This window comes from Labeo rohita, chromosome 1 (assembly GCF_022985175.1).
Source record: "Labeo rohita strain BAU-BD-2019 chromosome 1, IGBB_LRoh.1.0, whole genome shotgun sequence".
NCBI lineage: Eukaryota > Metazoa > Chordata > Actinopteri > Cypriniformes > Cyprinidae > Labeo > Labeo rohita.
The window spans coordinates 35,659,766-35,687,743 of NC_066869.1; the positions used below are offsets into that span (position 1 = coordinate 35,659,766).

General features: G+C 33.9%; 2 protein-coding genes across 4 annotated transcripts in view; both read left to right on the plus strand.

Annotated features, from left to right (window-relative positions):
• The window catches only part of rapgef2a (Rap guanine nucleotide exchange factor 2a), a 43,848-nt gene extending 42,433 nt beyond the window's left edge, over positions 1-1,415 (plus strand). For all 3 annotated transcript variants that reach the window (XM_051106918.1, XM_051106920.1, XM_051106929.1), the window contains one exon: positions 498-1,415. In XM_051106918.1, the coding sequence (XP_050962875.1) occupies positions 498-523 (26 nt within the window). In that variant the 3' untranslated portion in view covers positions 524-1,415. The remainder of the gene's footprint in view (positions 1-497) is intronic.
• Positions 1,416-3,167: 1,752 nt separating this feature from the next.
• On the plus strand, positions 3,168-27,049 carry klhl2 (kelch-like family member 2). Its single transcript, XM_051118538.1, has 15 exons — positions 3,168-3,505; positions 3,787-3,912; positions 6,319-6,425; positions 6,751-6,872; positions 9,946-10,108; positions 10,248-10,357; positions 12,371-12,487; positions 12,578-12,727; positions 17,123-17,240; positions 17,931-18,128; positions 18,318-18,419; positions 19,512-19,640; positions 19,963-20,103; positions 20,232-20,375; positions 25,683-27,049. The coding sequence occupies exons 1-15, from the start codon at positions 3,489-3,491 to the stop codon at positions 25,709-25,711; spliced, it is 1,773 nt and encodes a 590-aa protein (XP_050974495.1). The 5' UTR covers positions 3,168-3,488; the 3' UTR covers positions 25,712-27,049.
• The last annotated feature ends 929 nt before the right edge of the window (positions 27,050-27,978 follow it).

Here is a 27,978-nt window from a genome sequence, read left to right on the forward strand (position 1 = left end):
TTAAAGTTTGGAAATAACAAGTTCCTATTTTGTCTTTTTGTCTTTTTTTTCCCCTCTATAGAAAACAAGCAAATATCTACAAATAAATACATGAACAAACAAATATGTTTATGTATTTATTTGTTTCAGATAATGTTTACTTTATTTCATTTTTTTTATGGTTGTAATTTCAGTTTTAGTTTAACAAGAAATAACCCTGGTCATGAGACAGGATATTTGCCCATCTGTTAAAACTATCTTATTTCTTACTTTTTTTTTTTTTTTTTTTTTTTAATATATTTGGAAATAATAAGTCAAGTTCTTTATTGTCAGAAAATGAATAAATACTGGCAAATAAACAAACAAGCAAGCAAATAAATAAATAAATAAGGTTTTTATTTATTTCAGATAATGTTCACTTCATTTCATTTAATGGATTTTTAAAAATGGTTTTAATTTTCAGTTTTATGGTTTTAATGTTCTAACTCAAGCTCTTATTTTGTCTTTCTTCTCTACAGAAAATGAGCAAATATCTGCGGTTTAATAAGAGACACTTCACATCTCTGTCCCAAAGTTTGACAACATTCACATGACAGTTGATATGCAATTGTGGCCATGGACTGAACTACAGCAGTGCATTTTGGACCTTAATGGAGATCACTGTGAATGAGGACAGGAGCAGATAAAATGTTGGCACTTTTAACATAAGTTCTGCAAAACAAAGGCAAGAAGGAACAAACAAAGCTCACAGTCTCATTCTAAGTATAGCATGATGAGAGGTGTTGCACATGATGCAATATCAGTGTTACAAAACCATAGAAACAGTATTATTTCAATTAAAGTTTTAATCTGCAATGTTACTATAGTACGTCACATGTTTAAAAAAAAAAAAAAGTGTGTGTGTTGTACGTGTGAGAGGGAGTGTTGAAATTAATCACAGAGGGAGATGTAGATCTCTTTGGACACTTGAAGACAAAGAAAAGACTGAGCAGCTGCCTCTCACAAACCTCAATCGTCTCAGACGTCTACTCTGTGCTGATATTAGTGTTTTTATGTTACTCATGAGTATATGGTCATTTTAACATGCCTGATCGTGCTCCTAAAACTTTCCAAATGTTCCCACAAGTTTCTGTTTGAAAAGATTTTATGTTTTGTATTTTTATTTAATTTTATCTGTCAGTACCATTGTTTCTGACTATCTGAGTGTATAGCACAAATCATGAATTGTTGCACAGATTTTCAGAAGCAAGAGATTGTAGTCAAAAATATATAAATTATAGTTGTTACATAGATAATAGGTGGTCATATTATGGTCAGTAAATGCTTACAACAGTGTATTTTACTTAGAATGTCATGAGTTTGTGATAGTTCAAATGTATCGCTTGTGTTTCTGCCCAGCCAAATCTATAAGAATCACATGTATTTCTACGTCTTTTACAAAGACAACTGGCAAAGTCTGTAACTACTTTTGTATTTTTAATACAATTACTGTAAATATTGGTTATATTTTGTTAAAGATTTCAGAGACTTATTCCGTTTATCTGACAATTCAGCTATAAATGACTGAGGGAAAATAAACACTGTAGCAATGAAATCTCATGTCTTGTATTTCCATCCTTGTTACATTTGACGCTCTAAAATTGTGTACAATGAATCTTAAAGATGAAAAAAGAGATCTTTGACATTATTCTGACAAACAAGTAAGCCCGCCCAACACTCATGCCATTGGCAGAGAGCCACCTACATGTTTTCTGATTGGCTAACACATATTTCTATTGATTCCTGTCAGTTAGGGGACATTTTATACATGGTGAAATACATGGTAAATTTAAATTTAATAGCCTGTAATTGGTAGTGTCACAAAATATTTTACTTATTTTTTTTTTTTGCAAAAACAGTGATGATTTTTTTAAGGACTTTTTCAGGACTTAGCTATACAGAAATGAATTTTAAAAAAAATACTTAGAAATATTCACTGAAATAAAAAGTGATACCTTATTATAAGCTACTGACAGAAAATGATTTTGTTATGAATAACTATCTATTATAATATAAAGGGGTCAGTAATTTTTTAATAAAGTAATTTTGTACTTTATATACTTCAAAAAATCCTGGGGGGAAATAATATATTTATTTATTTACTGAAATTCAAAACTTTGGGAGCTTTAAGATTTGTAATGCTTTTTAAAGAAGTTTTTAATGCTTATCAAAGCTGCATTTATTTGATCAAAAATACAGAAAAAAGTAATTGTGAAAAAAGTATTGTGAAATAATATTGCAATTTAAAATAATAGTTTTCTATTTTAATATATTTTAAAATATAATTTATCCCTGTGATTAAAAAAAGCTGAATTTTCAGCATAATTACTTCAGTCTTCACTGTTACGTGCTCTTTCAGAAATCATTTTAATATGCTAATTTATTATCAATGTTGGAAACTTTTTTTTCTGTGATACTTTTTTCAGGATTCTTTAAGAAATAAAAAGTTATAAAAACAGCATTTATTCGAAATAGAAATGTTTTGTGACAATATGCACTACTGTCCAAAATTTTGGGGTCAGTACGTTTTTTTCTTTCTTTTTTTTTTTTTGAAAGAAAATATTTTAATTCAGCAAGGATGTGTAAAATTGATAAAATGTGGAGGTAAAAACTTATTATTTTTTGAATGAATGCAGTACTTTTTTTTAATTTCTATTTATTAAAGAATCCTGAAAAAGGTATTACAGTTTCCAAAAAAATAATAATAATAATAATTAAGCAGCACAATTGTTTCCAACATGATAATCAGCATATTAAAATGATTTCCGAAGGATCATGTGACACTGAAAACTGGAGTAATGATGCTGAAAATTCAGCTTTGCATCACAAGAATAAATCATAAAGTATATTAAAATAGAAAATTGTTTTAAATTGTAATAATATATCACAATATTACTGTTTTTTTCCTGTATTGATCAAATAAACAGCAGACATAAACAGAGACTTATTTTAAAAACAATAGAAATCTTAATGATAGCAAACTTTTGAACGGCAGTGTGACACAGGATGTCCTCTTTAAGATACACATTGACTCAAAACAGTTATTTATGGCCTCAGAAATACAGTCAAATGCACGTACCGTCTCTCAGTAGTCTGTCATAAGGTCTTCCAGCAGTAGGGGACGCTGTGGGGCCGCTCGTGTTTTTGTGTTTCGCCGAAGGAGCGTGTCAGTCTTTCCTTCACTCTTGTTTTTGTATGTGAGCTGTAGCGTTTCAGTCTCTGGATGTGTCCTGTCCTCACCCACACAACGGACCTGTCTGCCGCTCATTATCCGGTCACGTCAGTCACACTGACACCGTTTCTGAGGCCGATTTCCTTTATTATATTCATTAGCGGAGCTGGACCCGCACACCAGGACTCAGTCCAGCCCGGTTCGGCTCGGTTCGGTGGACGGGACACAGCGGGGATTTAAACGACAGAGCCCGACCAGAGATGGAGAGACGCAGACTGATGTGAACGGAACCAGCGCTATGGAGATTCATCCACTGTAAGAGCTATGTGTGTGTGTGTGAGAGACCTGTGTGTGTTCACACTACTGTAATGTCAATATAGAGTAAATGTGGTCAGCCATAAGATCACATGACATCTCTGTCTTTGTCCACACACCTCCAACAATCTTTATGTCACATGTTTTGGAACTGATGTCACATTTGACAGTTGCCATATGGTCACTTCTTGTGTAATGGTACTGTGGTGTGTGATGATGAACCTGTGTGTGTGTGTGTGTGTGTGTGTGTGTGTGTGTGTGTGTGTGTGTGTGTGTTTCAGATGCACTAAGCTTTGCCATCATAAAGCTGTGGAGCTGAAGGATGATGTGTGTGAGAAACAGAGTGCGGTCACCATCAATCCACGTCACATGAGGAAAGCTTTCAGGATCATGAATGAGCTCCGCAGGTGTGTGTCTGTTTGTGTCTGTGATACTGGTAGAAATGCAGTGCCTCTGAATAACATTAAGTTTACACTGTTTTATATGTGTCTGCTCTTACATAAATACCTACAAATGAAAATTCTGTCATTACGTTCATCTGCGGATCACAAATGATGTTGGCAGAATAACAGCCTCCCACTGCCAGTATTCACCCAAAGATGCAATGAAAATGAGTGGTGACTGAGGTTAACTATTCTGTCTAATATGGCATTTGGTGATCTACAGAAAAAAGAAAGTTACACAATTTTGAAATGACATGAGGATGAGTAAACAAAGACAACATTTTCATTTTTGGGTGATATACTCTTTTATATATATATATATATATATATATATATATATAATTTAAAACCTTTGCAGGTGTGTGTGTGGAGATGTTACTTGTTGTTGAAACAGAGTAGTTGCCACAGAAAGTATTTGGATGCTTTAACCACGTTTAAAAATGAGTACATGACCTTGCATTTTATAGCAAAATATTAAACCACACATGTATTTACAGTATACAGAATTGTTAAAAAGTTTAAACTCAGTGAGATTTTATTATTTATTTATTTTTTTGAAGAAAAAAAATTAATGTTATTTAACAAGGTTGCGTTAAGTTGATCAAAAGTGACATTTTTTTTAATATTCTGTTCTTTTGAACTTTCTATTTATCAGTGATTTCCTGAAATGTTAACACAAAAATTGTTTTCAAATTTCAACTTTTGATAATAATAAAAAATGACTCTTGATCATTATCGGATTTCTGAAGGATCATGTGACACTGAAAGACTGGAGTAATGGCAGCTGAAAATTCAGCTTTGCCATCACAGGAATAAATTATACTTTATTATTACAATTTATTAATATATTAAGATGGTAAACTGTTTTTTAATTGTATTAATATTTTACAATATTTCTGTTCTGTTTAAAAATTGACCCCAAAGTTTTAAAGCCAAACATTCCAGAAATGTATCAAGTTTCAAAATATAAAACAACAGATATATTTGTTAAAATAATGACAAACCAGTGGAAGGTCACATTAGGGCAGTTGACTGGCTGGTCATCCTGTTAGAGCTGCTGGAATATTTAATATTGTTTAGGAATAAAACACGTAATTTAAGAAAGAAACATATTGAGACACTTTCTGGTTGCCAAATGTTAGTGGAACATGTCCATAATTAGTTAATGTAATGAATTACACCTTTGACTTAATACAATCACTACTAGTCAAAAGATTTTCAATGTGTTTTTTTTTTTTTTTTAAAGAATTCTTTTCTGCTAACTAAAACAGCATTAATTTGATCCAAAATACAACAAAAGCAGTAATATTGTGAAATATTTTTACTATGTAAAATAACTGCTTTCTATTTGAATATATTTTAAAATGTAATTTATTCCTGTGATCAAATCTAAATTTTCAGCATCATTACTCCAGTATTCAGTGTCACATGATCCTTCAGAAATCATTCTAATACGCTGATTTGCTGTTCAAGGAACATTTTATTATCGTTATCTGTAATTAAAACAGCTGAGAACTTTTTCCAGGATTCTTTAATGAATAGAATGATCCAAAGATCAGCATTTATCTGAAATAAAAATATTTTGTAACATTATACACTAAACTATTCAGTATAATTTTTTTATCAGTATAAAAAAGTGATGATAAAGACATTTATAATGTTACAAAAGATTTCTATTTCACATGCTGTTCTTCTGAACTTTCTATTCATCAAAAAAACCTGACAAAATTCTACTCCGCTGTTTTCAACATAATAATAATAGTAATAATAAATGTTTTTTGAGCAGCAAATCAGAATATTAGAATGATTTCTGAAGGATCATGTGACTGGAGTAATGATGCTAAAAAATCAACTTTGAAATCACAGGAATAAATTACATTTTAAAATATTCAAGTAGAAAACAGTTATTTTAAATAGTAAAAATATTTCTAAATTTTACTTTTTTTTCTGTACTTTGAATCAAATAAATGCAGGTTTGGTAAGCAGAAGAGACTTCTTTAAAATACATTAAAAATCGTTTAAATACCGAGTAGTGCATTGTGTAAAGTCAAAGTAAACCACTGGTGTAGTTCATTACATTAACTAATTATGGACATGTTCCACTAATGTTTGACAACCAGAAAGTGTCTCCATACATACATCCACTAAAATCACCTTGGCACCAGCTGCTTAAAAATCATTGCAAAATTGTTCAGAAAAAGTGAAGTTAGTTCTGTGGACTTCCTTCCTGTAATTGCAGATTCTGCTAGGTTTGACTTTTGTAAAGTCTATTGAATGTCATTCAGATATTTTGTCCCAATACTTTTTGTGGCCACTGTGTGTGTAAGAACTGATCAGTGTGCATGTATGAAATCTTTCTTCTCTCTGCAGTCAGAGTGTGTTGTGTGATGTCACCATCATTGCGGAGGATGTGGAGATAGCTGCTCATCGAGTCGTCTTAGCTGCGGGGTGTCCGTACTTCCACGCTATGTTTACAGGTGAGAACACAAACTCACACACACTTTCACAACAGTGGAGGGTCACATTAGGGCAGTCCATCTGCTGATGGATTATAGTAATAGACTGGTAATAAATCAAATGCTTTATACACATTCTTTTGATATGATTTGAGTACATATTTACAGAAAAAATAAAAAGTCAAATAAGAAGAGCTTTGATCTCATTATGAGAAATTGAAATGAGTCAGTCAGGTTTTGTACTCATCCCAATGTTATCCTCTAAGGCTTATATATATATATATATATATATATATATATATATATATATATAAAACATTCAAAAAGGAATATTTTGTGCATGTAGGAGAGATGACCGAGAGCCGTCAGAAGAAGGTTCGAATCAAAGAGATTGACGGCTGGACTCTGGGAATGCTGATTGACTATGTTTACACTGCTGAAATCCAAGTAACAGAGGAGAATGTGCAGGTAACTGTGTGTGTGGGTGTCTGGAGCACCACATTTGTTCTTCCCATGCTAGGAAAATATGACCTTAAAACACAGTTGACTGAATGTGTATTCTTTTCATGTTGTGTTCTTTGGTATTACTCTGAGAGGACATAAAATCACATCCGGGAAGTGTGCATGCGTGTGTGTTGTGTGGGTGGGTGTCAGTAGCTTATGTGTCTGTGTCTGCACATTTGACTAGACGGAGGGTGTTAAAATGAGGCTGAATTTTTAAGGAAGGGACTCAAATCCAAACTTTGCTGCAACGCTTAACAATAAGAATGACCCAGGGCCAGCTGACGGTACCATAATCTGTTGGTCTATCATTAATGCTGTCAATTCAGTTTGCATGTGCATTGAGCTTCTCTCACAGAGCAAATAGAGGTGAAAGAGTTAGGGGTGTATATACAGGATTATATACACTGCCCTCCGAAAGTTTGGAAACACCCCTGGCAAAGTGTGGTTTTGGACGATATCAGCATAAATCCTCGTCATTTTTTGGTGCAAATACATTAAAGTAACTTGACATTTTCATTGAAGACCAGCAAGAATAGTTTTATTTTGATTACATAATAATGGCATTATATACATGTTGAAGTCAGACATGCCCCTTTGCCAGCTGTGATGCCTGGTTACTGGTTTAAACTTGGCCCAGGTTTTTAAAAGATTTTTGGGTCAGCACACCTTAATAGCTTCAACAATTGATTGTCAATTAAGTTTAGAATACAATGAATTTAGGCCCAGATTATGCAGAGCTGTAGTAGCTGCTAATGGTGGATATTTTGATGAATCGAAAATTTACGGGGTTTTTTTGTATAAACTGTTTATGTAATAAAATATGTTTTCGTAGTTTGTGTTGTCCCTTATCAGTGCAAAATTATCACAAATTAAAAAGGGATTCATGCCAATATTGTCCAAAACCCCACTTTTCTAGGGCGTTTCCAAACTTTTGGAGGGCAGTGTATATATACAGGGTATATACAGACGTTGTTGCACTAATAAAATAGCCAGATGAAATGCAACTTGGCCTACTTCTAACTTGATGTAACATTTAGTGGAACGAGATGCTTAAAAAAAAGTGAGATGCAATGCAAAGACACCCATTTCACAGGTCCAATATAGTTTTACGGGAGAGTGTCCTATGTTTATGCTTCCTTAAAGTCAAGAAACCACATTTGCAATAAGGTCTTCTATCTGCATTCTGAGCACTTTTGAGATATTGAGCTTCAAAGTTTTTGCATTCCATAGACTTCTGTAGATTAAAAAAGGCCCAAAATGTACACAGCTTACAAAAGAAACATCACATAATGTAAATAAATTGTCACCGAATAAGAATATGTGAATAACTCAATTACGACAAAAATGTCAGATAGAACCTTATAATTCCAAGGTGGCGTTATGTAATTTGATGTATTTTTGAGTGAAACAGGATATTTAAAAAATTGTTATTGAACTATCATTCATTTTTTTGTCTTAAAGGATAAGTTCACTTCCAAAACAGAAATTTACAGATAATGTACTCACCCCCTTGTCATCCAAGATGTTCATGTCTTTCTTTCTTTAGTCGTAAAGAAATTATGTTTTTTGAGAAAAACATTTCAGGATTTCTCTCCATATAGTGGACTTCAATGTGTCCACGATTTTGAACTTCCAAAATACAGTTTCAGTGCAGCTTCAGAAGGCTCTATATGATCCCAGACGAGGCGAAACGATCAGTCACTTTCTAAAAACAAATTACAAGTTACTATACTTATAATATACTTTTTAACCTCAAATGCTCGTCCTGTCTAGCTCTGTGTGAACTCTGTGTTCCGATTCATGACAGTTAGGGTATGTCGAAAAACTCATCTCATTTTCTTCTCCAACTTCAAACTTTATCCAACTTGATCTTCTTTGCATGTTCGCTTTGTAAACACTGGGTTGGTACTTCTGCAGCAATGTAGGATGATTTTGAAGTTGGAGGAGAAAATGAGATGGGAATTTTTCGAACTGCCCTAACTGTCTTGAACCAGAATACACAGTACACGCAGAGCTAGACAAGACGAGCATTTGAGGTTAAAAAGTATATAAATATATATATTTGCTTCTTCCTCGGCTGGGATTGTTTAGAGCCCTTTGAAGCTGCATTTAAACTGCATTTTTGAAGTTCAGTCTTGTGGGCACCATAGAAGTCCACTATATGTAAAGAAATCCTGAAATGTTTTCCTCAGAAAACATAAAAAGACAGACATGAACATCTTGGATGACACAGGGCTGAGTAAATTATCTGCAAATTTTTGTTCTGGAAGTAAACTTTTCCTTTAAAGGGTCCGTTCGCCAAAATATTACTCGCCCTCATGTTGTTTCAAAACCATAAGACCTTCATTCATCTCCAGAACACAAATGAAGATATTTTTGATGAAATCTGAGAGCTTTCTGACCCTGCATAAACAGCAACGCAACTACCACGGTCAAGGCTCAGAAAAGTAGTAAGGACATCAATGAAATAGTCCATGTGACGTCAGTGGTTTAACCATAATTTTATGAAGCTACAAGAATATTTTTCTGTTTGCAAAAAAACCCAAACAAAAATAATGACTTTATTTGACAATTCGACAATGTCTATGTCAGTCTTTGACACATTCACGAGAGTACCACGACGCATGCATGTGGTGCTTCTGATGTAGAACCTGGATGCACTGTGCTTTGTTTACAAGCAGAGAAAGACAGACTGAAGACTGACACGAAAGAGTAGAAAAAAATGTTATTTTTGTTCTCTTTGCGCACAAAAAGTATTCTCGTAGTTTCATAAAATTACAGTTGAACCACTAATGTCACATGAAGAAAGCACTTGGATTTCATTAAAAATATCTTATTTTTTGTTCCAAAGATGAATCTTATGAGTTTGTAATGGGTGAGAAATTAACGACAGAATTTTTAATTTTGGGTAAATGATCCCTTTATGCATGTAAAATTCTTGCCAGGTCAAGTGAAAATACAGCAGACAAAATTCTTGAAAGCCTGTTTTGAGGCCGTCTGTGAGGTCTTTTCTGTTTGTGTATGTGTGTGTGTTCAGGTGCTCTTGCCCGCCGCTGGTCTTCTGCAGCTACAGGAAGTTAAAAAGGCCTGCTGCGAGTTTCTCATAACTCAACTTCACCCAACCAACTGCCTCGGTATCCGCGCCTTCGCCGATTTGCACGCCTGCACGGAGCTGCTCAATCTCGCCAACACGTATGCAGGTGTGTGTTCGTCCATAAAAGAGAAAACTGAGAAATTCATGCACACCATAGTCATAATAGTTATGTTCCCTACTGGATGTGTGTCAGTAACTCTGTTTGACAGTCTCAATCTCTCTCTCCCACTCATTGACACTCACAGAGCAACACTTCTCAGAGGTCGTGCAGAGTGAGGAGTTTCTCAATCTGGGCATGGAGCAAGTGTGCAGCCTCATAGCAAGTGACAAACTGACCATTCCATCAGAAGAAAAGGTAACGTCACATTTGATGGGAGGCTCGTACTGCTGCTCGTGATCTGTAACTATAGCAGCACACAGGTGATTTTATCATGCAGACTTTAGAAGCTCTGTTGCCATGGTAACATGCTGCTGGTACAGTAACACTATGGGAATAGCTGTAGCTGCTGGTGAGAGTTTGTTGGTCGTCATGGAAACAGGAGTTGGAAGATGCAAGGCGTGGGCACCATGCTGTTTTTTTGCCATGGCAACAGCAGCTTCTAAAGATATCATATTTTTGTGTTTTTAATAGTTAATTTTAGTTCCACGTCTGGCTTGTTCCACCTGGTATTAACATTTGTCTCTAGCCATGAAAGTCTTAACACGCATCTCCAAAATAAGTACATGCAAGTGTGTGTGTGTGTGTGTGTGTGTGTGTATGTACACACACGTTTGTTTTTGTGAATTGTGGGGACTTTCTATAGACTTCTATAGTCTTAATACTGACCAAACGATATTGTCTATCCCCTAACCCAACCCTAACCCTCAACTTACCCATTACAGAAAATATGTTTGCATTGTTACATTTTCAGATAAACATCATTTACTATTTTTAATAAATTTTTTATGTCAAAAATTTCAGTTTTTACTATCCTTGTGGGGACATTTGGTCCCCACAATGTAGCAAGAACAAGTAAACACACATTTTTTTAAATTATAAATGTGTAATTTTTTTCTGTTTTAACATACACAGTATTATGTAAAAACAAGAAAAATGTTATATTTATATTTTTATTTATTTCTTAAAAAAAAAAAAATATATATATATATATATATATATATATATATATATATATATATATATATATATATATATATATATATATATATATATATATATAATTATTATTATTATTATTATTATTATTTATTTATTTTTTTTTTTTTTAAGAAATAAATAAATATAATATAAATATAACATTTTTCTTGTTTTTACATACTACTGTGTATGTTTTTAATGTATATGTAAATACACACTCATGCACGTATAGATTAAAATATATATAATGACCAAAAATAAATAAATAAATTATATATATATATATATATATATATAATATATGAAATAAATAAATAAATAAATATACATAATATAAATCTAACACGTTTCTTGTTTTTACATAATACTGTGTATATTTTTAGTGTATATGTAAATACACACACATATTATGTACACACAAACATTTATTTTGGATGCGATTAATTGTGATTAATCATTTGACAGCCCTACTAAACCCTAATATTAAAAAACAAAAAACTAATTAAAATTAAAAATCACATAAGTTACTAACATAAAAACCATCAAAATGACCAAAATTAAAACTGGAAATATACGTATAAAAATAAAAGCTAATTCAAAATATATATAAAAACTATAATAGCATATAAATAATTCTGAACTGACCCTGAAAACATTATAAACATATGAATTTATAATTAAAGATATAAGCACTCACATGCATTCAAGATGTAATAAGATATGTCATTACTTTTTACTTGATGGTTGCTCTGCATTAAAGGGATAGTTCACCCAAACATGAAAATTTTGTCATCATTTACTCACCCACTTGTTGTTCCAAACCTGTATGAGTTTCTTCCAACTGTTGTTCTTCAAAATTCAACAAAAGAAAAAAATTTCATTTTTGGGTGAACTGTTTATTTACATTTTATTGTTATAGAAAAAAAAAAAAAACATTAAAAAGAGATACAAAGAGTATGTTTCTGAGAACTTGGCATCTTTATTGTGTCATTTGTCAGTGCAGTGGAATGATTGACAGATGAGTGGGCTGTGCTTTGATGTTACCCACGACGTATTAGTGTTCACACTACTGCTAATGCCAAGAGGTCACATGCATTTTTGACTGTCTCTATATGTGATTGCAGTTATCTGATCTCAAATGTTTTGAACCTTGTTTACACCGGTGTTTCATGCTGATGATTTGTGATTAATCATAGGTATAGCAGATGTGACTGGTATTTTTATTTATAGGTATTTGAAGCGGTCATAGCTTGGGTCACACATGATAAAGATGTGCGTCAGGAACACATGGCTCATCTGATGGAACACGTTCGCTTGCCTCTTCTTTCCAGAGAATACCTCGTACAGGTACGTGTGTGTTCATTAGTAATGCATTAGTGAGTATTTGCTTTGTTGTGTAGTTGTAATTTAATTTTGTATGTGTGTGTGTGTATGAAGAGAGTGGAGGAGGAAACTTTAGTGAAGAACAGCAGTGCCTGTAAAGACTACTTAATTGAAGCCATGAAGTACCACCTGCTGCCAGCCGAGCAGCGCTCTCTGATGAAGACCATCCGCACCAGAGTCAGAACACCCATCAGCTACCCAAAGGTTTATTTGGACAGTCTTGATTATAATCTTTTTTTATTTTGGACATTTTCATTAGCTGTAAAGTATGGAAGCCCATTTCCACCACTGAATAAAAAAATAAAAAAAGGTTATTGCAACTTTTTATCTCACTATTCTGACTTTTGTTCTTAGAATTGCATAATATAAATTTGCAGTTGCGAGTTATAAAGTCAGAGTTGTGTGATATACACTGGCAATTGCGACTTATAAAGTCAGAATTGCGAGATATAAACTTGCAACAGCAAGATAAAAAGTTCCTTTTTTATATTTTATTTAGTGGTAGAAACAAGCTTCCATTGTAAAGAGAAGGAAGTCAGTGGATGGAGATAGGAGAACATGTTCTGCACTTAATGCAAGCTGGTTTCAAACTCTTGCCACATATTTGAGCATCTTGGCTCAATTTAGAATGGATACCAACTGCTAGTTCATATCTCTAATTTGATTTGTGGGCATTTTAGTTCAAATATATTTAAAGTATTTTAAGTATTTTAAAAAAAGCATTAAAACACGCAATTGAAACCAATTTAATATCATATTAACATGACATAACATCAATATGAAATGTACAGATGTTATTGTCAAAAGGAAATTAGATTTGACAAATATGATTTAAATAAATCTGCCTGAAAAAACTGTAGTGATCGAGGGGTCCAAGGGCCCACTAGGGGGCCTCAGCAAACTTCCTAGTGGGCCTCAGTTAATTAAAATACACCAAAACAATTACAAATTTAAATATTTCTTATTTTAATTTTAAAAAAAAATCGAAATACAGTGCCCTCCACTAATATTGGCACCCTTGGTAAATATGAGCAAAGACGGCTATGAAAATAAATCTGCTTTGTTTATCTTTATGATCTTACATTCAAAAAATTCACAAAATGCTAACCTTTCATTGAAGTAAAACAATTAAAAGTGGGGGGAAACTTACGTTATGAAATAAATGTTTTTCTCATATGCATGTTGGGCACAATTATTGGCACCCTTAGAAATTATAATGAGTTCAATATCTCTGAAGTATATTCCCATTCATATTTGCATTTATTTAGCACACTAGAATGACTAGGAGTATGATATTGTCCAGCAATAACTTCCTGTTTTGCAGGATTATAAATATGAGGAGCACAAAGGCCAAATTTCCTTAATCATCCATCACAAGGAATAAAACCAAATAATATAGTTCTGATGTGCAGAATAAGATTGTTGAGCTTCACAAAATAGAAAATGGCTGTAAGAAAAGAGCTAAAGGATTGAAAATCCCAATTTCCATCATTAGGACAATAATTAAGAAGTCAAATTAAACTAAAGATGTTACAAATCTGCCTAGAAAAGGACGTGTGTCTATATCGTCCTAATGCATGGTGAAGAGGAGAGTTTAAGTGTCCAAAGATTCTCCAAGGATCACAGTAGGAGAATTGCAGAGAATAGTTGAGTCTTGGGGCCAAAAGACTAAAGAAAAAAATTCAAACAGCTCCTACGTCACCACATGTTGTTCACGAGGGTTTCAAGAAAAATCCTCCTTGCTCATCCAAAAACAAACTCCAGCATATTCAGTTGTCAGACACAACTTGAATTTCAAATGGGAATGGCTTCTGTGGTCAGATGAAACTAAAAAAAAGAGCTTTCTGGCAGCAAACACTCAAGATAGGTTTGGTACAAAAAGTACCCCATGCCCACGGTTAAATATACTGCTGGATCTTTAATGTTGTGGGCTTATTTTTCTGCCAGAGGTCCTGGACATCTTGTTCAGATACATGGCATCATGGATTCTAGCAAATACCAACAGATAAAAAATGTAAACCTGACTGCATCTGTTAGAAGTTCTATAATGAGCTGTGGTTGGATCTTCCATCAGGACAGTGATCCAAATCAAACATCAAAATCAACACAAAAATGTGTCACTGAGCATAAAATGAAGCTTCTGCCATGGCCGTCCCAGTTGCCTGACATGAACCCTATAGAAAATGCGTGAGGTGAACTGAAGAGAAGAAGCACCAGCATGGAGCTGGGAAACTAAAGGATCTGAAGAGTTTCTGTATGAAGGAATAGTCTCTGATCTCTTGTCGGGTGTTCTCCAAACTCTTCAGGCATTAAAGGAGAAAACTCAGAGCTGTCATCCTGAATAAAGGACGTTGCAATAATTGGGTGCCAATAATTGTGGTCAACATGAACTAAAGAAAAACATTTATTTCATAATAAGATTTTCCCCCTGATTTCCACAGTTTTACTTAAATGATAGGTTAGAATATTGAATTTTTTAATTAAATATTAAAAAGATAAACAATGCAGATTTATTCTTACAGCCACCTTTGCTCATATTTACCAAGGGTGCCAATATTAGTGGAGGGCACTGTATTTCTTATTTTAATTTACCCCGTCAACAACTTTTTTCAAATTTAGTTTATTTATTTCTTTCTTTATTTTAAATTTGAAGAATCAGGATATATAACGTAGTTTTGTGGAAAACCTTAAAAAGTCATGTGAATTTATAATATCTTAAATATAAATATATAATAGCTTGGGGTCAGAAAGGTTGAGAACCACACTTTTAGATAGTTTTTATATGGACTCTTTTCTTGTGTGTATTGAAGATGCATGTAAAATGAAAACTAAAAATATTAAAATAAGAAACAAATTCAAAATATTAATACAAATTATAATAGCATATAAATTATATAAAAATTACACAACTTCGCAAAAATGGTCAAAATGTTATAGTTTGAAAAATCATGAATACAGAGAATATGTTTCTAAGAATTGACACATTATAACATTCAATTAGTTAATGTTAGTTAATGTATTAACTAACATTAACAAACAATGAACAATACATTTATTACAGTATTTATTCATCTTTGTTAATGTTAGTTAATAAAAAAACAGTTCATTGTTTGTTCAGGTTAGCTCACAGTGCATTAAGGTTAACAAGCACAAGTTTTGATTTTAATAATGACTTAGTAAATGCTGAAATAACTAATATTAATAAATGCTGTAGAAGTATTGTTCATTCTTAGTTCATGTTAACTAATGTTAAGTAATGAACCTTATAGTAAAGTGTTCACATGTTTTAAACCACATTAAAGCAGACATCAAATGCAAAAAATACTTTTACATGGTGTTTGTATATAAATGTGTCTTAGCAGTGTGTGGAAACAACCACCCTATAATGATAAATGTGACCCTGGACCACAAAACCGACTGGTTAAGGGTCAGTTTTTCCAAATTGAGATTTATACATCATTTGAAAGCTGAAATAAATAAGCTTTCCATTGATGTATGATTTGCTGTGATAGAACAATTTTTGGCCGACATACAACTGTTTAAAAATCTGGAATCTGAGGGTGCAAAAAATAAAAATATTGAGAAAATTGCCTTTAAAGTTGTCCAAATAACGATCTTAACAATGTATATTACTAATCAAAAATTTAATTTTGATATATTTACAGGAGGAATTTTACAAAATATCTTCATGGAACATGATCTTTACTTAATATCCTAATGATTTTTGGCATAAAACAAAAATCGATCATTTTGACCCATACAATGTATTTTTGGCTATTGCTACAAATATACCCCAGCGACTTAAGACTGGTTTTGTGGTCCAGGGTCACAAAGATCCTTTCAATCTTTTTTTTTTTTAATCCCCAAAAAACTAAACAGTCCCAATTATCAAGCCGTTTTGACTTTCTGAGCAGTATGACATTATACTGCTCAGGCCCCGCCTATGTACGCTGATGGACTGCCCTGTATTAGCATATTTCTGCCCAGGCAGTTTCTCCGTGCTTAAAGTAGAAGTCCACTTTCAGAACAACAATTTACGATAATGTACTCACCCCTTTGTCATCTAAGATGTTCATGTCTTTCTTTCTTCATGTATAATTTTTATGAAAATAACCGATCATTTGCTAGATAAGACCCTTCTTTCTCGGCTGGGACCGTTTACAAGTGCATTTGGGATCGTTTAAAGACACATTTTGGAAGTTCAAAAAGAGGGTTCACTTTATCCCAACATCAGAGCTACTGAGGACGCAGTTGATTAGTTTTGTTTTTGATGGTAACGCACCTCCGAATACACAAACAGCAGAAGAGAGGGGTGGGGTGAGCAGTAGCTCATTATCATTTAAAGAGACGTGCACCGAAACAGGTCGCTGTGAACATAGCTGTTTTTGACATAGTAAAAAGTGTGTTGTTTACACAACCACTGAAGAATTTTAACCAAAGTATGTTGCATATATTTCATAAAGACCCTGAAAAATCATGCCAGCTTGTGGAAAATGGACATCTGATGTCTTTATTAACAAAGCAAATAAAACTAGATAACATTTGAGAAGCTGTGTTTTAGCGGGTTTTAATTGTAGTCTTTTCTCATGTGTGTTAAAGGTGATGATGGTGGTAGGAGGACAGGCCCCTAAAGCCATTCGCAGTGTGGAGTGCTATGATTTCGAGGAGGAGAGATGGTTCCAAGTAGCAGAATTACCCTCCAGACGATGTCGAGCAGGTGAGCTCCACATTCATATCGCTGACAATGACCAGCATTCTGTGCAGATGCCAAAATGACTTATCTTACATTTAACAGCTCTGCTTGTTAGAACTTCACTTCATCCCTCCAGTACTCAGTTGACCGTGTTGCTTACTGTAATTGCCTTGGTTCTAAAGGTTGTCATGGTGATACTGATTAACCATGCACTGAAAATAATGTTGGATACTCTGGGGTGTGTTGAATGTTATTTGCTGGGGAATCTGTTGTGATGTGTATGCTGCTAAAATGTGGTGCTGTTTATTTAACCCTGGTGATGGAAACCAAATCAGCAAATTAAAATATTTTCTGAAGGATCATGCGACACTGAACGCTGGAGTAATGACTGCTGAAAATTCAGCTTTGCATCACAGGAACAAATTTCATCTTTAAATATATTAACATAGAAATGTGAAAAAAAAGTTTTTAAATTGCAATAATATGCAATTGCAATAATAATGTATTTCACAATATTGCAGCTTTTACTGTATTTTTGATTAAATGTAGCCTTATCAACAAGTATATTGTGTCAGTACATGTCACAGAAACCTGCCTGTGACAACTTGGCCTAATAAAAAAAATATTAGCATATGCAGAAATGTGTTGATTTTTCATTATAAATTTTGGAAGTTTAAAGATAGAGTTGACTTTTTTTAACGTATGTATGTGTAGGTGTGGTGTACATGGGTGGTGTTGTGTATGCTGTCGGGGGTTTTAACGGGTCATTACGAGTGAGGACGGTGGACGCATATGACCCAATAAAAGACGAGTGGTGTTGTGTCAGCAGTATGCAGGACCGGAGGTCAACTTTAGGCTCCGCTGTCCTCAATGGACTGCTTTATGCCGTTGGGGGCTTTGATGGCAGCACAGGTAATACATGCACAGTATATTTATTTATTTTGCATATTGTTTACATGGAGAAGTGCATAGCTGTTATAGTAACAATGCTCATTATTATGAAGATACTAATGAAAATGAGAATGATGGGAACATGAACTATATTCCTATATCTGTGACCATTCTGATGATGATGATGATGATGATGATGATGGTTTGCAGGTTTAGCTACTGTAGAGGCATATAACGCTAAGGCCAATGAGTGGTTCCACGTCAGTCCTATGAATACCCGGCGTAGCAGTGTTGGTGTTGGCGTTGTTGGAGGTTTGTGACTTAACAAAACAAAAGCCATGTACAGCCATAGCCAATAGATGTACATGGCCGTTCTGCTTTTGTTTGGCATTTGATATTGATGAATTCAGAGTAAAATGAAACATTGCCTAAACTTTAGCTTTCTAATTTTAGCTTAGTTTGATCTATCTTAATTTTCTTTTCAATGCACATTTATATACAGTTGAGGTCAAAAGTTTACATACACCTTGCAGAATCTGCGAAATGTTCATTTCACCAAAATAAGAGGTACCATAAAAAATGCATGTTATTTTTTATTTAGTACTGACCTGAATAAGGTATTTCACATAAAACATGTTTAAATAGTTTTAGTCCACAAGAGAAAATAATAGTTGAATTTATAACAATAACCCTGTTCAAAAGTTTACATACACTTGATTCTTAATACTGTGTTGTTACCTGAATGATCCACAGCTGTTTTTTGTTTGTTTGTTTGTTTAGTGATAGTTGTTGAGTCCCTTGTTTGTCCTGAAAAGTTTAACTGTCCACTGTTCTTTCAGGTCCCACAAATTCATTGGTTTTTCAGCATTTCAGTGTATTTGAACCTTCTGTAATTGTTGCATACGAGTCTCTCAGTTGTCCTTAGTATGAAAAGATGGATCGCAAAATCCAGTCATTGCTGGAAATGTTTAAAACACACAAAAATGATGAAAAGCCAAAGAATCTGTGGAACCTGAAAGATTTTTTTTTTTGAAAAAAACAACAACAAAAAAACAGCTGTGGATCATTCAGGTAACAACACAGTATTAAGAATCAAGTGTATGTAAACTTTTGAACGAGGTAATTTTTGTAAATTTAAGTATTATTTTCCCCTGTGGACGTATATGTAAATGTTTTGTTTATGTGAAAAATCTTATTCAGGTCAGTACTAAAATAAATAACATGCATTTTGTTTGATTCCCCTTATTTTGGTAAAATAATTAACATTTTGCAAAATTCCACAAGGTCTATGTAAAATTTTGACCTCAACTGTATTTTGTATTTCTGCACAATGCATTTTCAACATTTATTTTGAACAGCTGATTTTAACTGCTAAAAAAAAACCCTCCAAAATCTGTTTTTTAGGTCTGCTTTATGCAGTCGGAGGGTATGACGGAGCAACACGCCAGTGTTTGAGTACGGTTGAGGCGTATAACCCCAACACTAATGAATGGTCTTACACAGCAGAGATGGGAACCCGCCGTAGTGGTGCAGGTAACACACACACACACATACACACACACACACACGTGTGTTTCCATGTTTTATTGGGCCGTTCCATAGGTGTAATGGTTTTTATACTGTATAGACCATATTTTCTATCGCCCTACACCTAAACGCCATCACAGGAGACTGTGCACACTTTTACTTTCTCAAAAAAACTAATTCTGCATGATTTATAGGCCTGTTTCCTCCTGGGGACCTTAAAAATGTCTCCACAAGGTCAAAATTTACTGGTATTACTATCCTTGTGGGGACATTTGGTACCTTCACACAATGTATATCTGTGTAAACTACAAATGTTTGTGTTGGACAGGTGTGGGTGTGTTAAAAGGTCTGCTGTATGCAGTAGGGGGGCACGACGGCCCCTTAGTTCGAAAGAGCTGTGAGGTTTATGACCCTGCCACTAACACATGGAAACAGGTGGCTGATATGAATATGTGCCGAAGGAATGCAGGTGAGTTGGCCGAATCACTGCTAACCAACACAACATGCATCACTCTGACATCATCCAGCTGACACAAAAAAAAACTGTGATGGTTTTGGATTAACAGTATATTTCAATCAAATCTGTCTGTGTTTCAGGCGTGTGTGCTGTAAATAACCTGCTATATGTGATTGGTGGCGATGATGGCTCATGTAACCTGGCTTCAGTGGAGTTCTTCAATCCAAACACTGACAAATGGACTCTACTGCCCACCTGCATGAGCACAGGACGCAGCTACGCAGGTCAGAGAAAGAGGCTGGGTTCAAAATAGCAAACCACTACTTTTTGTGGTATATATTTAGTGTACTATGAGCAGTCAGGGTTCCCACGAGTCTTTAAAATCCTTGAAAGTTTGTGAAACTGAAAAAAAAAAAAAAATGTCAAGGCCCTGGAAAGTTTTTGAAAATAAAAACACATATACAGGTCCTTGAAAGTGCTTGAATTTTTTTTTTTGTGCAAGATGTTTTCTGGAAAAAAATCCATATTATTCTCTTTGGTCTGCTAATGTGTTTTTTTTGCCAACACTTAGTTGCCTGTGCATACTAGCTTGCTTGATTTTACGTTAGTTACACGCATTTACACATTAAGTTGACTTAAAGTTACATGAGCCTAAGCTTTTTTCAATAAAATCCATGCAAAAGTTAATATCAGTTTTATGCAAAACAGAAATGCGACAAATAGAATATCGTATCTCTGTCATATGGCCAAAAATAAATGCAAAAACAAACAAAAAACTAAAACAAAAAGCTTTTGCATAGTTGTGTTTGACACATGAAAACTTAACAATGTATCTTACAAGGTAACACGATGTAACCTTGCTCTCACTTGAAATGTGTCCCCACAATAAGTCCTTGAATTTGATGGTATTGGACCTGGAAAGTCCTTGAAAGGTCCTTAAATTTGACGATAACCAAGGTGTGGGAACCCTGAGTATGTGCTATTCATTCAAAAGTTTTTTTCAGTGCATTTTTTAATGTGTAATTGTTTCCACAAAAACAAGGTTTCCGTGGGTCCTTAAAAATGTTACATTTAGTTGTATCAAATTTCAGGCCATAAGAAGAAAGAAACTCTTAATTATGATTTCAACAGGTCTTAAGTTTGGGAAAGGAAAGACAAGCTATATGGTTTAATGTGACAATTAAACTTCAAAAGGCTAGGATTCAGTTGAATAAATATGAGTGCTGCATGTTTCGAAAGCCCCTTTTACACAATAATACCAGTAAATACCAGTAAAATAACTAAAACAACTTTACTGGTAAATGACGTTCCATCCTTTTACCAGTAAAGCACTACTCACACATCAGTTTCAAAATACCAGTAAATTTGGTGACATCATTAATCAGCTGAGCCTCCTGGTGTTGTGTTTGTAAACATGCAAGGGTATACATGGTCAGAGCTTTTGTTGATGTTTTCCTTTTTGTGTGAAAAAGGAACAGTGCAGAGTAAATGCATCATCTGTGTCAGAATGTTATAACTGGTCTTATGTCAAGGCGTTCTGAACTCGTACATGCTCATACCAGTAATCTTGTTCTGGGTTCACACAGAGCACATTACCAGTAATATACTGGTAATGTTACAACTTCTCATACCAGTAAATTTCCAGAACAGTTTTACCGGTATAAGCTCCTGCTCACGCATATTCTCTTAAGGGTAACTTGCCGGTAATTTACCAGTAAAGACTGTATGTGTGAAAGGGGCTGAATGTCAGGTGGTGCGTTGCTCTGTGTAGTGCCGTTACTGGGGAAACCGCTATATTTCTGCCATTCCAAAAGCATCACTTGCTAGTAGAGAATGAATTTGCATTCTCAATAAGCTTGCCTGCTGTTTTTGGTCAGACCAAAGCGAAAAGTGGCCCGTGTTTTTATGCTGCACACACACAGTTGTAAATGTGTACTGGTGGATTGACATGAAGATAATGCAGTATAAAAATAAAGACAGTAAAATATATTTATATGTTATTTAATATATTAATTTAATAATTGATAATTGTTTAAATTAATATAAGTGATACTTTTGCCTCATGCATTTTCTTAAAAATGGTTTAAAGGCTGAAATGTGAAGTTAATCATTTTATAAATTTGTTTTTGTTTTTGTGAATATCTGTATCTCAGCTGTAAAGCTGAAGATTGGAGTAATGGCTGCACAGGAATAAATTACATTTAAAAAAATTGTTATTTTAAACTGTAAGTATATTTTACAGTATTACTGTATTTTTTTTAAAAAAGGAAAAAAAAAAGTGTAGCATTTGTAAGCATGATACTTATTTCAAAAACATTAAAAAAAAATGATTTCATAAACTTTTGAACAGTTATGTAATATAATACCTAAATGTCCTGCATTGTTTTCCCACAATGCACTCTACTGTATTCTACTTTACCTTATATTTTCCAGGAATAATGAATGAACCTGGTGAATTTTAAAGTTATTTTAAATGCCATCTTGGTTTTTTTTATTAATAACAAAAAATGTTTTGACTCATTATTTGTTATGACCGTGAAATATTGAAATATTTCATAGGAAAAAAAAAAAAAATATTTAGAAACACACAAACAGAAATCAATCGTTATATAGAGGAGGAGATACAATTACATTCTTCAAATTCCATGTGCCTAACAAAAATATCCATTTTTATTTATCTTAATGATATAATATAAGTGTACTATATAATGGAATATAAATTACTTTCTTTGTACATAGACATACATTTGCATATTAAAAAATGGTTCAAGCACAAGAGATGTATTAAAATTGCATATTACTAGTCACATAATTCAAAGAGTCATAAAACATTTTTTTAAAACGGTTTAGTAGACTTTTTTTAGAAAGTCAGTTCATCAGTTACGAATAAAGTAACGCTTACCTTCTAAGTACGGAATCATAGTGTGCTTAATTAAATTCTTTTATGGAATAGGTCAAATATTAAAGGGATAGTTCACCCAAAAATTAAGATTCAGCTATTATTTACTCAACCTCATTTCCAAACCCGTAAGACTTTTGTTCATTTTCAGAACACAAATGAAAACTGCAACTTTTTTGTGTACAAAATTGACAAAATTTATATAATAACGAGTACATCATGAATCCGTTTTCCAAACAGTCTTTTTGGCTTATCCTGAATCACTATTGTACACCTATAATAAGTTTTTATATTCCGACTATTTTAGACTAGTACTGGTAAGAACCACTGCGGAGTAGCCCAGTATCTGCATGACTCGTCATAGACATACAGTCATGGCTGAAAATATTGGCACCCTTGCAATTCTGTCAGAAAATGCAATCCTGTTCTCAGCATGTTTGAATGTAAGGACTGTGTTTTTTGTTTTGTTTTGTTTTTTTGTTTTTTTTTGTTTTTTTAAAAAGGCATTTTTTGCCTTTATTGTGACAGGACAGATCAGAGTTGACAGGAAATGAAGTGTGGGGGGGAGGGGGGAGATCGGGAAAGGTCCTCAAGTCGAGATTCAAACACGGGACGCCCGGAGCACCGCGGCACAGGAACGGTGATCTTTTCTTTGAAGGCCTCATTTCTTTTTCTGTAAACGGTGCCATGATGTCCTTTACCAAAAAGCTGTACTTTTGTCTCATCTGTCCACAGCACGTTCTCCAAGTAGGACACATAATGTCACATATGAGTTTTGGCAAACTCAAGTCTTGCTTTTTTATGCCTTTGTGTCAGCAGTGGTGTCCTCCTTGGTCTCCTACCATAGAGCCCCTTTTCATTCAGAAGGCAACGGATAGTGCGAGCTGACACTGTTGCACCCTGTGTCTGCAGATCAGCTTGAATTTTTTTGGAAGTTAATCGGGGTTCTTTATCCACCATTCAAATAAATATTTAAAATAGTAACTTTTCATTCATTTTGCTCTTCCGACCACGTCCAGTGAGGTTAGCTACAGTGACATGAGCTGTAAACCTCTTGATGATATTGCGCACAGTGGACACAGGAACATTAAGATCTCTGGAGATGAACTTGTAGCCTTGAGATTGTCCATGTTTTCCCACATTTTTTTTCTCTCAAATCCACAGAATAACTCTTTACACTTTTTTTCTTTTCTCCATGCTCAGTGTGACACACAACACAAAGGTTGAGTCAACTGTTCTCCATTTTAACTGGTTGCAAGTGTGATTACTACATTGTCCACACCTGTTACTTTCCTCAGATGTGTCTAAATACAAACTACAGGAGCATCACATGTTTGAAAAGCAATAATTTTGACAAGGTCCCAGTAATTTAGTCCAGTCCATTTTTGAGTTCTGTGAAATTTTATCAAGTTTGACTTTTCTTCTCTGTTTTTTGTGTTGTTGCAGAGCAAACAAAAACAATAAGCATGTGAATACCAAAACATTCGCAATTAGAACAATTTTCAGAGAAGTGTTGCATTTTCTGACAGAATTGCAAGGGTGCCAATATTTTTAGCCATGACTGTAAACAGAGAGCTCCGACTACAGTGTTCTTTCGCAAGAAGCATGCAGTTCTGTTTATTAACCGCTGGAGTGCCAAACGTTTTGGACTGCACCTTTAATATATTTTTAATGAAATCTGATAGCTTTCTGACCCTGCATAGACGGCAATGCAAATACCACATTCAAGGCCCAGAAAGGTAGTAAGGACATCATGAAAATAGTCCATGTGACATCACTGGTTCAACCTTAATTTTATGAAGCTACAAGAGTACTTTTTGTGCTTTGAACATCTTCTCGTGCCAAGAGCACCACAACACATACATGTGGTGCTTCTGATGCAGGAGCTGTTGTTCTGATGTAAACCTGGATGGCCTGCACCTTGTTTGCAAGAAGAGCAATGCACATGCGTTGTGGTACTCTTGTGAACGTCAAAGCGTCAAAGACAGAAGAAAAGAAATTACTGAATATATTTATTTTTGTTTTCTTTGCGCACAGAAAGTATTCGCGTAGCTTCATAAAATTACGGTTGAACCACTGATGTCACATGGACTATTTTACCTTGTGCCTTGGAATATGGTAGGTCTGTCGCTGTGTATGCAGGGTCAGAAAGCTCTCAATTTCATCAAAAATACCATATTTTATGTTCTAAAGATGAACTAAAGTCTTAGAGGTTTGGACGACATGAGGGAGTGTAGTTAATGACGGAATTTTCATTTTTGGGTGAACTGTCCCTTTAAGAGAGATACCAGAGTCTCCCATCAGACTCCAAAAAAAAATGAGAGCATAGAGTGGGAAAGGGCTTCATCTAGTGGTTGTTTAGTGTAGTGGCATTTGAACCACAGAGGACCTGGTGTTCAGAAGTCACAGATGTTTTCATGACAGACCCAAATGTCTGCCAAGCTTATATTTGGCCTTTGCAGTTATCTGTATCAGCCTCTGACAACCTACGTCAATTCCAAAATCTACAGCATTGAATGAGAAACAATTTGTTTCAATTTTTCTTTGGGAATATTGATGCTAAATAATAGGAAAAATGTAAAAACATTGAATTATGCACTATGAATGAACGCTTTGAATTATGCGTCTAATTAAATATATGATCATGTTAATTTTTACAACGAGTATAATAACGTGCTGTCTGTGTGTGTAGGTGTGACTGTCATTGATAAGCCTCTCTGAGCGGCTGTGGAGTTGTTGAATACTGGAGCTGAAGCTGACGTACAGCAGAGGATTCGCTCACACTGAAGCTCTTACCACGGCTGAGGCTTCATCGTGGAACTGCTTCATCATGGACATGGCCTGGAGAATACTGCTCTCTCTCTCTCTCTCTCTCTCTCTCTCTGTCTCTCTCTCTCTCTCTCTCCTCTCTCTCACACACACATTCACACACTCATTCAGATACATAACTACAAGCATTCACACACTACCTCTTTTTGCCTCTAGTATATACACTTACACACTCTTTATCTCTCTTTTCTTTCTGTTTCTCTTGTTTGAGAGTAGTCGAAGATGACGTTTATTGCACTTTGAGGAGCACTGACGAAGCAGAATCGAAAAGCTCTGAGAAAAGACTGGTGCAAATATTTGGCCAGCGCGTCTGCGTTTGAGCTGAGGGGACGGGTAGCGGTTTTTGCTGCTTGATCTTTTGATCTGAAGGAACCACTTGATGGTTTTCGCTTATTTGAATAAAGTTTGAGGGAAAATGTGTCTAGTATAGGACCAGCACTTTGTTGCCTCTTGGAAGGTTGTTTATGAAGTCACTGGACTTAAACCATCTTCATTATGAAGGTTGGATGATGATGTGAATTTCGTTTTATGGCTTGAGCTGAAACTTCGCTTGCTTATATGCGAGAAGGCTCTCTATTGAAGACGAACAAACTTTTACATTTTGCAATTTGTTTGCCAAACAACATTTGAAGTCTTAAAGTTTGAACCGTCTGTTGTTGTTTTTTTTTCTTTTTCTTTTAATATCCTCTGGCTTTTTTCTCGTGGTCCGATCGTTGGGAATTGCGATCTTTGAGACGTTAACGCGAATGCTTCGGCATGCACGATACTGTGGACTGATGCTGGTTGCTTGGGTATTAAACCGCTTTGCATGGTTCTAAATACTGATGTTTGTGTGCCATTCTTAAACTACTGCTGTACTCACTAACCAACGTGACGTGCTCTCTGTACTAGCGGTATTGAACACTGAAGAAGTGTAAAGGTACTACTTCTTATATAAATCTTTCTCTTTTTTTTTCTCTCTTTCTCTCTCTTTCTTTTTGTTCTCTTCTTCTTCACTCTCTTTTTTTCAGTCTTTGTTTTCTGTAACTTCAATGGTTTTCTCTATTCTGCTCTTGCTGTTTAGTATTTAACTCTCTTTAACTACTGTCACCGAGCCTATTAATGAATATATATATACAACAGTGTATTATTAATTGTCAGTCAAGAGGAATGTTGTGTTCTTGAAGTTTCATAACTTGTTTTATATCATTAATAATAAACATGCTTCTAGTAAATACACCTTACATTAAGATTTTTTGATTGCGTGTGGGAGAGTGTCTGTGTTTGAAATATAATGTTAGCTGCTATTTCTAATGTGAGAGTAACTTGTGCAAAACACATGTGAACTTTTTTACTTAAAGTATATTTTGATAAATTATGCATGTATTTGGTACTAAATAATGCAGAGAAATGAGAGCGAGAGATCTTGTTTGAATACACTGCTTTTAGAAAAAATGTTACATTTTAAAATAGATTAAAATAAATTAACAAAAATAATGCAAATAGATACAAACAAAAAAAAAACAAAAAATAGATTAAAAAGTAAATACATTAACAAACATAAGATTTAAATAAACAAGTTAGAACAAAAATGAATGTTGAAAATAAACAAGATAAGATTTAAATAAATAAAAAATAATGATATAAGCAAAAAAAATAGATTAATAAAAATAAATAATATATCAACAAACAAAATATTTACATAAATAAATAAATTATATCAAGCAAATTAATGTTGAAAATAAATGTAAAAAATTAAGATAAGATTAAAATGACAAGAATTTCATAAATGCAAATAGATCAAAACAAATGGTCAAAAATAAGTTTACAAAATTAAGGTAATATTAAAATAAATTAACAATTATGTCATAAATGCAAATAGATATAAACAAAAAAATGATTTATAAAAATAAATACATCAACAAACATAAGATAAAATTAAATAAATAAATAAATTAGATCAAACAAATTAATGCTGAAAAGAAATGTAAAAGATTAAGATAAGATTAAAATAACAAAAATAATGCAATTAATGCAAATAGATACAAAAAAATTATTTATATACATCAACAAACATAAGATAAAAAATGTATAAATTAGACCAAAACAAATTAATGTCATAAATAAATTTAAAAGATGAAGATATAAGATAAGATTTAAATAAATAAATAAACCAAAAA